Below are 13,181 nucleotides of genomic sequence, written 5' to 3'. Positions count from 1 at the left end.
GTAATAACAGTCGGCTACTACAAACGTAATACCTCATTTTCCTACAGTGTGCTCCTACCCTCTCCATCGTTATCATAATCATATCCAGACATTTTATTTACATGGTTCAAACATAGGCTTCTATTATACTTAATAAGAATAAATAATATCCAGTTCATACTGAAGCTTTTATAATAAAACTTTTACAACATGTTTGCCCATTCTATTTTGTTCCTCCACTTGTATTTGCAATTAAACACCTATTAATCTGGAATTAGTGCCATGTGGTGGAACTGCAACATTTGATCATTCTAAAAAGGCAAGTATCCAAAAGACAAGAATAAATGGGAAGAAAAAGAAAGATGAATGAATATTCATGCATGCATTATTTAAATGTATGTGATGTACTAATTTATTACATTTGTGGGAAGTTATTACAATTTTGGAAACTATAGATTTTTACTGTCCCACAAACGTAATAAATCACCACAAATTTAATAATTTTTACATTTGTGGGAAATGAGGTATTATGTTTGTGGCAGGCAACTGTTATTATGTATGTGGGAAAGTTATTACAGTTGTGGGATTTTTATGTTAAAAGCTCCAAATTTTTATTATGTTTGTGGTTTATTACGTTTGTGGGGTTAACATGGCTTTTCATAGCAGTGAATGTTTGTATTGTTGTGACATTTGTACACTGAACACTGAAATATAATATAATATAATAAGAGGAATGACCCTTCACCTGTTTATATTGTTTTGTTTATTATTTTATTTTTATTACCTCCGCCAAGTAGGTTATGTTTTCATCAGTGTTTGTCTGTTTGTTTGTTTGTTTGTCTGTTAGCAAGATAACTCAAAAAGTTATGGAAGGATTTTGATGAAATTTTCAGGAAATATTGAACAAATGATTCAATTTTGGTGGTGATCGGGGGGGGGGTTGTTTGTCTGTCTGTTAGCAAAATAACTCAAAAAGTTATGGAAGGATTTTGATGAAATTTTCAGGTTGCTGAGTGCTTTTCTAGTTTATCTTTATTTTGTCAGTAGGGGTGCACATGTGTAACCATGCACATGCAACACACACCGAAATTTGTCTTCTGCCTTAACCCATCACTAGATCTGTACATACTGTATATTCACTTCCACCAAGGGGGTTAGGTGATCACTCCCATCAATCCATCTCTCCATCAGCAGGATTACACAAAAACTGAGATTTTTATGAAATTCAATAGAATAGTCAGACACGACTCAAGGATGAACCTCTTAAATGTAAAAGGTTGGGGAGCTGAAATTGTTTTGCCCTTTCATGGACATTTGCTGAGCTCCAGCCCAACATACAACAAAGAGTACGAATGTGGTGAGAGGTAGAGGTGAAGTTCGGAGGTGGAGGTTGTGCTCTGCTGCGACACACTAATGTTGCAACAGAACACTCAGTTTCTCTTCTTCTCATACAAGTTGGTTACAGTAGCAAAGACACATGATATTAGAGGAAAAACATGAAACCGTGGTGTTATTTGAGAATCGTGTTTGGTCCAAAATGGCTCTTTTGCTGTGAGATTCTGTCACAGTGGAACAATATATTAGTTTTCACTCCTTGTCAATAGTATTTCTTTTCTTACAACTTAGAATGATAACTGTAGTTACACAATAGTGACAAAAACGTAGGAAAACAGCCAAAACAGAAGTGGAATATTTCAGTGGAATATTCTTTCTGGACTTCCTTTAGCTTTGGTAACATTTCACATTCACTGCAGTCATCCAGAGCTCATGCAGTGTCACAATAAATGTCCCAACACTTGTTTCTGTCCATTAATTGCATTAATTTACAGGCAAGATGTTGTCTTGATGATGGAAGAGTTATTTCACTGCATCAAATCTTCTCCATCACATCCCAAGGATTCTCAATGGGGTTCAGGTCTGGACTCTGTGGTGGCTAATCCATGTGTGAAAATGATGTCTCATGCTCCCTGAACCACTCTTTCACAAGTCTGATGAGCCCAATGAATGCTGGCATTGTTCAATCTTCATGCTCTCTGGCAAACTGATGGCAGTTTAAATGAAAAGTTATTCACTGCATCAGTTAGAGTAAAATAACTTGATTCCAGCTGAAACATCAATAACTAATGTAATGATCCAATGGAAGTCTCTTACTTATTTACTGTGTTAAATCCAGGTGGAGATTTTTTTGGCCTGGCTGTGCATGATATAATCTGTGGTTTGCTTCTGGGTTAATGGTATTGTGGAATGAGAAGAAGAGTGGACTCGTTTGTATTTCATTTCAGTAACATGTGCATAAAGTGTGATTGATTGATTGGTTGATTGATTGAAATCTTTATTTTGAACATGTAGACAGTGAAATCAAAACAAAAATCAACCAACAAAATATCAGTACTGGTACATAAAAGGTTGATAAGTAAACAAAAGAGAAAAAAAAAAGAATAATAATAGTAAAATGAATAAAATAAATGAAATGAAATTATACATGTTCGAAAAGGAGTAGGAAGAAGTAAAAACTTATATACTCCTACCCCCAATCTCTAAAAATTGAAATTGAAATTGTGAAATTATTCCTGGAAATGTCATGTTTACTAATTCAAGAGAAGGCACAAAGGGCATTAAAATGATGGAACACTTTCCTTTTTGCACAAATTCACTATTCTTATGATTTATAAAGGAGACGTACTGTGGTTTCTGCTTTAAAAAAATAGGCTCTCCAAAAAAAAAAAAAACTTTGGCCAACACTAAGGTCAATAACATGATTAAAAGTTAAAGTGCAGATAGTCAGAAACAGCAGCTCTCCTAGGTTTACCATCATTTGCCATAGTTATTACCACCATCCATACTCGAGTCATATCCCTGATCCTGTCCTGCTTGGTGTTATTAAACTATTTAGTATGTACAAATAAAATAAAATAGTTAGCACCTTGTAAGACAGTGTCTGATGCAAAGAGTGTTTATGGTGGGAGCTCATTTCTCTAGGCCTGCAGATGGTAGTAGATAGGGCTTGTTGTAAATCTTTTATACTGCTGCACAGCCCAGTGCCTGCACATTTGCATGCTCATGTTTCTGGGTATTTGTCCATTAAAAGCTGTGGCCAGTGCACTGATTTTCCCATTATTTCCAGTTGATTACCCAAGCAGTTGCATTTAGACCAAGGAGAAGTGAAGGGCACTGGGTAGCATCGCGTGACACATGGCACCCATTTATTTGGATAGCCGCTGCTACGTTCGGAAGATTAATGCCATCACATTTCAACCTCACTTAAAAGTTTTTGCCACTAAAATATTGATGTCCACTGTGAAACTTTCTTGTTGTTCCTTGTTGAGAGGATTTATTCCACAGTGCTTGAATGCAACAGTGTCCTGCAGTATTGTCGTTAAGTACAAATTCAACTTCTTATTTTTTTAGTATCACTATCTTTTTTAAGATTTTTACTCCACTACATTTCTTTGACAGCTTTTCCGTTAGTCATGTCGAACTTTAAGATTTTGCACAAACTTTACAAAATATTGTCAAGGATTGTATCAATGGTTTCCAACTTTTTTGGCTTCTAAGACTTATAAAAAGCAGTGTGTAGTTGAGATTACATTTCTGATTTATAACTGCACCACAAGATGCTGATATTTCCTTCTATACTTCTCACATACCTTTATATCAGAATCAATGTTCAAATCATCCAGGATATTATAAAAAATTAAAAGAACACAAACTCGATGTATTTATTTACTTATTTATGTACTCATGATCCCCTTTAGCTGTTACTGCAGTAACAACTATTCTTCCAGGGATCCACACAAAAACAAGCAAGACAACCATTATTGACAACAACTGAAAAAAAAAGTGCAGTATTGAGTTCATACACTTATTTGTATCACAAAAAAAGGAATTAAACATTTCATTATTGACAATAACCATTAATAATTACTGTAATAGAACATAAGAGTGGACTATTTATTGCATATGCACATTCAGTGTAGCTAGTATCGAATTAAAACAAGCGAACAAGTGGTGCTAGGCACAACAAACCCCACGCCAGCTTATTTTGGCATCGATCCAGCTGTCATAATGTCTATGCATGTGCTGATGTCAGCATATCAATTGCCTCTATATATGTGCCAAGTTTGAAGTAAATTGAAACAAAATTGATGTTTTTATAGATGTTAGGAATTTCGCCCATTATAAGTAAATGGGAGAAGAATTCTCCCGTTAAAAAATTAAAAAGTAGAAAAGCACTTGGAGAGCGCAGGCCTCCACCAAGGCAGATCAGTGCCCCCCCAATCACCACCAAAATTTAATCATTTGTTCCTTGTGCCAGTATCAACATTTCCTGAAATTTTCATCCAAATCTGTCCATAACTTTTTGAGTTATCTTGCACACGGACAGACAGACAGACAGACAGACAGACAAACCAACGCAAAAACATAACCTCCTTGGTGGAGGTAATTACAAAATTCTAACTTTGACCTACTTTTACCAAAATGTAACCACATCTATTCTGGGTCACTGGCAATCTATAAACCCAATTTGGTGTGAATTCAACCAATAATTTTGCTGCTAGCAGACATTTGAATTTTCGCCCATTATAAATAAATTCAAGAAAAAAAAAAAGATTTTAAAAATTCATAAAAATTTCGAACTTCGACCTACTGTTCCCAACATGTAATCTGTAATCACATCTATTCTGGGTCACTGGTACTCTATGAAACCCAATTTGGTATGAATTCAACCAATAGGTTTGCTGCTAGAGTGTTAACAAACAAACAAACAAACAAACAAACAAACAAACAAACAAACAGAACCAAAAACAATACCCCTTGCCTCTCCTTCAGGGGGCGGGGTAAAAATAGCAACAGTTGATACTGTTAATAATAACACAGTGTTTTCTCAATAAAATCCCTTTTCTGTCACAATCATATATAGAACTGACTCAGCTCATCTAGCTTTTGTTAAATCTATGTATTTTACATTCAATCAGATTCTTTTTTACTTGTCATCAGGTATTTTTATGTTGCTGTGTTGGTATCTAAGTGGAGGTTAGGAACAGTCGTCTTCCTCCACCATTGTTTAAATCACTGTGCTTTGACTCAGCTCGTCCCTGACCTCTCCCTGCTCTCTTTCTGTCACCAGTCTGCTCCCAGTTCTCCCGGGGAGTCTACGCCATCTTTGGCTTCTACGACAGAAAGTCCATGAACACGCTGACCTCCTTCTGCGGGGCGCTGCACACCTCCTTCATTACACCCAGCTTCCCCATTGACGCCGACGTGCAGTTTGTCATCCAGATGAGGCCCAGTTTGAGAGGAGCTGTTCTCAGTCTACTCGATCACTACAAATGGGAGAAGTTCGTCTACCTTTACGACACTGACAGAGGTAAGAAAGACACACACTGACACATTATGACAACACTAACATTCAGCTACTAGTGGAGCCTCTGTACTTAAATAAAAAAACTGAGCTACTCACACTTCACTTGTATACTGTATACAGTTGCGGCAAAAATTATTAGACCACCCTTGTTTTCTTCAATTTCTTGTTCATTTTAATGCCTGGTACAACTAAAGGTACATTTGTTTGGACAAATATAATGACAACAATAAAAATGTCTCATAAGAGTTTAATTTAACAGCTGATATCTAGACATTTTCCATGTTTTCTTGATAATAACCAAAATCACTAAAGTTCTTACCTCAATATCTATGGCATTGTACTGACAAAAACAGTGCTTTTAGGCATTCTATGTTTTCTTTTCTGTCTGTTTTAGTCACATGATACACACAGGAGTTAGTACTTGATTGCATAACCATTGTTTTTGATGACTTTTGATGGTCTAATAATTTTTTCCGTGACTGTATGTATTTAGTAGGCCTGTAACGGTACACGTACCGAACCGAACCGTTTTGGTACACACCTGTTCGGTTCGGTACACAGCTGTACCGAAATGGCACAGTCTGTTGAGAAAATGAAAAAGGAACGAAAGACATTGTTTGATGCGGAACTTTAAATACGCGCAAGTTTCACACGGACATATTTAAGGACGCATACATTGACCCGAAATACGAAATAGCAGCTGATATAAGGTAAAAAAAAAAAAAAAAAATATGATGAGAACCTGGAAGGAAGAGATTGAAGACCCTCCACCATCAGTACAGTCCAGTTTGGGATCACTTCAGGTCCCGGTGAAAGACAACAACGAGGAAAGAGACGGAGATAAGACGAACGCTGTGTGGCCCCTGGGAGCTACGGTAGTTCTAAAACACACTAGCTCTGTCTGTCTATCTCTCACGCACACTGTATACCAGAGGAATAGAGTTGGACGTTGAAAGTATATAAAAATGAAGTTTCACTTTTGTTTCATGCCAGCGTTAGTTACGTTAGTTATGGACCGGACCGCACCCCCCCGGCTCCGACCAAAAACAAACAAACAAACAAACCATCCCCCAGACAAATCGCACCTTGCGTGTGCACACACGCGCACACACACGCGCACACACGAGTACACACGAGTACACAAAGTGTCCTAAACAGTTTGTTCTCTGTCCTAAAATAAATAATTTGGTTAAGTTTGTTGTCAATGTTGCTCTTCAGTTTGTTAAAACAGAATACCAGTTTACCCTCCTGTTAATGTTGAACTACATGCAGAATTTTTTGGTTGATATTTTTATGCAGACTGTGAACTGACAGAACTGTGATTAGATTTTTGTTGTTTGTTCAAAACTACCTTTCAGGGAAAAGTGTTATACTAATGTTTAAAATACATTTAGTAATATTAATAATTTATTTTATTTTCTATTTGATTTATAGCAGCAGAATTATATTACTCCTGTTTTTCTATATTCTATTGTGTCCAAAAATTGGGGGAAAAATGTTCAAAAATTCAAATGTATGAAATACATTTTGAGGGGTTTTCTTTCTTCCCGTACCGAACCGAAAAAAACCGAACCGTGAACCGAAAATTTTGTGTACCGTTACAGGCCTAGTATTTAGTGACTGAATACTTTCACTCCATTACATCTAAAATCAGTTACTGTAGTTTTTACTCCACTACATTTGTGCTTTAGTTTCCTCAGTTTTTCATGCCCTTCCAACCCAGTTAAATCCAAGTATCTTCATATGTATTTCTGAGTGTTTATGATGAACTGACAAAGTGTTCCTTCATGAATTAAGAAAATTCTCCTCCTTTTAAAGATAAATAAACTCTTGAAAAATGCTTTCAGATTAGCTGGAAAATCCATTGCCGCAAAGCTGAAAACAGGCATTTTTTTTCCCCTAAGCTTATGAAAAGTGGACTATTCAGAGATAAGTGGTTCTCACAAGACAACAGCTACAAATATATGATAGTCTTATAGAATATGATGCATTACATTCATGTGGCTCCAGTAAACCTTAAACAACTACAGCAGCAAAATGGAGCATATGTATGAATGCAGTAGTTACATGAATCCAGAGTCAGGAAGTGTAGGAGTAAAACTGTCAGGGACCATTTTATTATACAGTGACTTATACTTTCCAACCCGTAAGTTTATTTTGATAATAATATTTGAAAACTTTTACTTAAGAGAGTTTCTAAAGAGAATACTTCCTTGTATAGGAGTATTTTCAGGGTGATATTAGTACTTTTTACTCAAGGCTGCAAGAGACAGAATCAATGAGTGGGATTTCAAAGCACTCACCTTCCTTCTGCAGCTCTCTTCTCTCTGTCAAAATTAAAAGACTAAATATAAATATAGATGACCCGACACTGATTCATGCAACACTTTTCCAAGCTCCTGTATTGAACCATGAAGTAGACCAATTTTCTGTAGAATTCTCATTTCCTGATAATTCAGTTTTTTTCCCTCTATAAAAAAAAATTAACAAATTAAATTAAATTAAACTATTAAAGAAAATCAAGCAGTGTGGCTTTAAGTCAGGGTTTGAATTCTTCTTCCACTGCTGCATTCAACAGATGACTGATAATCAACACAAAGCATCTTCTTGCTCCAAAAAGTGAGGAAAGTAATTTTCTGCCTGGCCCTGTGCAGACGTGTTATTATACAGTGTATATGATAAGTCTTTAATACATAAATCCCTTAGCCCCTATCCTCATTCTAAGTGGTCTGATGCATTTAAATTTATGCTGGTAATGATCCTAAATTGCTGCACTATGGGGCTGAATACTGCTCAGAGACGCAGTCAATAGCTTCTTGCTTCCGAGGAATGAGTCATTCACAGGTGCTGCTGCTGTACTATAAGTCTGACAAGCTCAAGCCGCATGAGTCTCTAATCCTCAGCAATCAGTGATTATTATTTAGCACTAATTGGATTACATAAAGACAGCATAGAACAACATACTCTAACTTCTGCATGTGTTTTGTGGTCTCCTACTCCCATGTTGTAGGCCAACTATTAACAGACAGAGGTCGTGGAGTCCGCTGAGATTCAGCATCTGGAGTGGTGGTGTTAAGAAAGGGTTGCCCAACAATCTATTTATATATAGCAAGTCAAGTACTGTTCATATCAATAAAATAATAATAATAATGGATTGGATTTATATAGCGCTTTTCTAGACACCCAAAGCACCTTACATTATTGACCCATTATTCATTCGCTCTCACATTCACACTCTGGTGGTGGTAAACTACAATTGTAGCCACAGCTGCCCTGGGGCAGACTGACAGAAGCGTGGCTGCCAATTTGCGCCTATGGCCCCTCCGACCACCACCAAACATTCATACACCAGCGTGGGTGGCACTGGAGGCCAAGGACACAACAGACTGACTAGGACAGAGCGGGATTTGAACCGCCAACCCTTCGGTTGTTGGACGACCCGCTCTACCACCTGAGCCCCCACAGCCGCCATATCAACATATACAACAGTGGAACAATATTGATGCTTTATAAGGCAGTGTGAAGAAAATTCAGGAAAATGTTTCTAAGCATATTAGAAATGTTAGAAAATAAAATAAAAGTGTGAAAAGCTCTTAACTGTTAAGTCACACCATTAATTTTTTTTTTTTTGTTCATCATTTCTGTGTACAGGATTATGTGGCTCCATGAGGCATTGGAAGCATACTTAGAATAGGCCTAACCCATCCCTAAAAACGAGCACCAGCGGTCCTCCCACTCCATCACAGCTATTGAGGATTATGCTAATCAGTTATTCATATTGATAGCTTGCATAAGTGAAATAAAAACTACCATTTTGTCGCAGAATGGGTAGGTCAGTTGTGAATTGGATTCCAGTTTTGTTGGCTCAGATATGTAAGTTTCCAAATGCGGCATCCATCCAATGGTGTTTGACATTTGAGAAGCTCCACTTTCCTGTGGTTTCACTGTCTGCAGCTTTTCAGCTTATTTTTCACAGTTCTTACTAGATACAGGGCAATTTGTTTCACCATTTATTTTTGAATATAGGTTTAGTAACTATGCTGTGTTGTGACAAATTTAGAACATATTTATTTGTGGAATATAAGTTTTGTTACTTGTATGTTAAGTGACTCTGTAGATTACCAGTTTTCTAGGTGCAGTCTCTGCTGGTGAACGTGTCGTACTGTGTTTCCAAAGTATTTTTAAACTCAGATGGAGCATTTCTAGGACAAGTGCACTCCTTTTTCACTTCCCCCGCCTCACTTTATATATCTCCATTTCAGGTGGGTGTCACTTCTGCTGCTCAATCATGAAGCAAACTCTACAGAACCATTTTGTGCATTTTTAGAGTTTGCAAAAATCCCCTTCCTCTGGGCCATTATTTAAAAGCAAATTTGTATATCTGTCAGCAAATAAGAGTGTGTCAAACCTGTTTACTTCACATGTAATAGCTACAGGAAAAACATGTCTGTAATTGTGATGTATTCAGTAGGTTTGTGTCATATTTAACCACATTAGGGAGGTTGCTGTTGCCATGAAATTGGGAGGAACCTCAGCTGCACTGATCCGGCCTGTGTGTCTGTGTTTCTGTGGCAGATTGAAAAAGCTGATAATTGGTTGGCTTGCGTGGTTGGGAAAAATGATTAAAGACTTTATAACCTCTCCTGGGCACAATCAGCCTTCTCAAAGTGCCTCCTGATGCGGCCCTTATAGCTCTGCTTGACTTTGTTGGCCTCTTTCACCTGCTGTGTAGATGCTGGCGGGCCACCATCTGTAATACTCTCCCCATTTCCACAGCATGACACAGTGTAAACACTGTAGTTCAGGATGGATTCCCTCATGCTGCACAGCTTGTGTTTGCTAAGAGGCTAGTTAGCCATCGTATTTTGGCTGCACAGTCCCTGCCTGCATCTTCCGTCAAGGTTCTGGAGCAATAAAATCACCACTCACCCAAATGTCACTTTATTCTTCATTATAGGAAGAGAGTTCTATTAAGAGCCAGAGATGGACTAGCAGGAGGTTTTTGAGACATGTTTGTGTTGATAGTTTGTGGGTGAATATGGCAGTTATATCCAGCAGAGGGATTCTTAAATGTTATGTGGTTCTTCTGTCCCTTAACAAGACTTGCCTCATCTGAACAGAGCCTTTCATCAGAGCAAAAGGAAGGACGTCCTGATGTCAGCTTCAAATCAGGAAAAAATCATTAAAATGAAACTGTCGTACCCTTGGTGTAGATTTTGGTGTAGTGGACTCTGTCTTCCCTTTCATCACACACTATAAGAAGGATTTTTTTTATCATAGCCTGGGGGCATAACTCAGATCAAAACTATATCTGTATGATGGGGTTTTGACTGTAATGGAAAGTAAAATGCCCAGAGATACAACTTATTGTACCCGTGCATGAACTCACATTTAATTTTCAATGTGCAGTTTAGATTGGAAATGGTACCAACATCAAATAGAGTTGGCCTCACTTTCATGTTGGAGATGCTTTCCTCCGACAGCAGCAGTGCGCTGATTTAAATGTACTCTCCTAAATGGCATTTTCATTATGGTTCTTAAAAACGCTGGGAGTTTTGTTGCCGAAAGCAACTTTGAGCAGAAAGGAAGTCTGTTACTGTTTCATGCAGCCCACATCTCATTAAAAGAACTGATTGTTTGATAAACACATCTTATCTAAAAGCGGAAACTCAAGAATTCACTTGGCACAGAAAGCACAGATCTAGCACAGCAAAAAAAAAAAAAAAAGCTTTCCTCACATCGGCCATTAAAGACATGGCTTTACTTGCTGCAGTGCAACATCACCTATTTATCCAGGATGCACTGCCTATGAAATGTCCTCATTAAACAGACTAATGGCTGCTGGCAGAAAAGACTTCTTCAACTGAGGAACATCTGGGTATTACCAGCTGGCCACTGAGAGTACATCACACCAGTTTTTGCATGTTTTATATATTTGCTGAAAATGACATATATACAGATGCTATTTGCACCCAGTGTCAGTGGCCAACAAACCTGGCAGAGGCAGTTTCATTTGGATTGTTATATGATCAGTCCTGTCTGTCCATCCATCTGCCTCCTAACTCTACTATCCTAGTAGTCTGCTGCCTGAACCTAAACTGAAAGCTAAAAACAGAACAATGTGTTTCACAACCAAATCAAGTCCCATTGCAGTGGATGAAAGTCCCATTCATCCTCCACAACCTCCTCCCCTGCAGATTTATGTTACATATTGCATTACATATTTTGCGTGTGTTTGTGGCTGTGGGTGTAAATAGCTGAATAGCTGCCATGTAGCTATTCTCATTCAGGTGCAAATAGACACTGTTACATATATTACTAACAGTTTTATAGTTCCCATTTTTTCATATTATTTGCATCAGTACGGTTAAGTTAATGTCTGTCACAATTACAGGAGGTGGGAAAATGGTTTGGAATTGTTAAACAATGACAAGAGTTTAGAGAAACAAACCTATATTAGAAACATGGTCTATTAGGACTGGAGAATACGTTGAATGAGTTTGAGTGCTTCCTCTGGAGAGTCCTGTTACTTAAAAAAATGCATCCTATTTATTTGTTTGTTGTAATATATTCATTTTGAATGTGATTATTGAGTCAATGCCAATCAATGGTGGCTTAGTTTATTTAAATTATTTTTTATTTTCTAACAGTGGACACTGACAGTTTCACAAGTTCTGCTTTTTTGTTGTTAATATGGATTTTTCACTTACAGTGTTAGTAAAGAAAACTACTTTTGAATCATGGTTGGTCTTGAATTCATGTCGACAGAAGGGCATTATATTATACACTGCCCATAAACTTGCACTAAAATAATTTTTTTACCTCTTCTCATTAAATGATTGTGACAATATGATTTATTCTTGATAGATAAAGTGTAACTAATTGGGACTCAGTATGTAATCACTGGACCTAGTCAAAGGTGATTACTGATGTATGTAAATAGGAATAAACAGAGCAATGTATCTTGAAAACAAAATTATTCCACTCAACGGGCAACTGTGTATTTACTTTTATTTGAACATAAAAAACAATTGGAAATGTAAAACAGGAAAAAAAGTCATAAAAAATAGAAAATATTAAATGACACTAGACAGAGATATATTTAAAAAAAGCCAAACCAAGTGTTTGACTGCATTTTATAGAGAGAAATTCAAAGGAAAAACAGGTACCTGAATTTTGATCATGGATTTCAATTAGTCAAGGGTTAGTCAATTCATTTTATGGTGATTTGTAAGGAGTTCCGGTTGCATGACAATTATAAATGTATCCAAAAAGAAGCAAATAAAAAAACTGCAGTTTATCTAAATGCAGATTGAGGATGCCTGCAAGACACATCGTCCAGCACTTTTTCTTGAAACACAAAATCAAAAGATGATCCATATTCATATTTCATGCATTAAAGCATGACTCGCATGTGAAACAAAGTGCAATCCATTCTCACCCTTATACTTGTTCTACATCTGTACTCTGGTCACCTCTTTTGTTACGATCACTATATAATCACAGTAATGGAGATAACTGCATTCTAATGGTGCTCTTGGCCTGAAGTCTACATACAGTAATACATTTGAGAAGTCACTGCAGTTTTTATTTATTTTAACATTTAATATATTGACATCTTAATGTAGAAGTTAATGCTCACCGTCTAATGTACTCCTTCTGTTTCATGTACTCTGCATAATGCAAACTAGATCTTAATGTCTCTTTGTTGCCATCAAAAAGAAAGACTACAATCTAACAACCTTAGCTGCAGCTCTTCCTGCATTCTCTGACAAATGAGGATGGTCGACACGGTTGAGAATTTGCATTCGGTGTGTAATCACTATGCCCTGCTGCT

The 13,181-nt window shown here is 37.1% G+C and overlaps 1 protein-coding gene across 4 annotated transcripts in view; it reads left to right on the top strand.

Moving 5' to 3' along the window:
- The window catches only part of LOC115433028 (glutamate receptor 3-like), a 115,575-nt gene that overhangs the window by 23,574 nt on the left and 78,820 nt on the right, over window positions 1-13,181 (top strand). For all 4 annotated transcript variants that reach the window (XR_003937296.1, XM_030154212.1, XM_030154211.1 and 1 more), the window contains exon 3: window positions 5,108-5,347. Coding sequence is in view for 3 of the 4 variants with exons in the window: in XM_030154212.1 (XP_030010072.1) it covers window positions 5,108-5,347 (240 nt within the window). In the remaining variant the exon portion in view is untranslated. The remainder of the gene's footprint in view (window positions 1-5,107; window positions 5,348-13,181) is intronic.

Source organism: Sphaeramia orbicularis, chromosome 14, assembly GCF_902148855.1.
Source record: "Sphaeramia orbicularis chromosome 14, fSphaOr1.1, whole genome shotgun sequence".
Taxonomy (NCBI): domain Eukaryota; kingdom Metazoa; phylum Chordata; class Actinopteri; order Kurtiformes; family Apogonidae; genus Sphaeramia; species Sphaeramia orbicularis.
The sequence above is the reverse complement of the archived record's forward strand: the minus strand, read 5'-3'. Positions and strand labels throughout refer to the sequence as shown.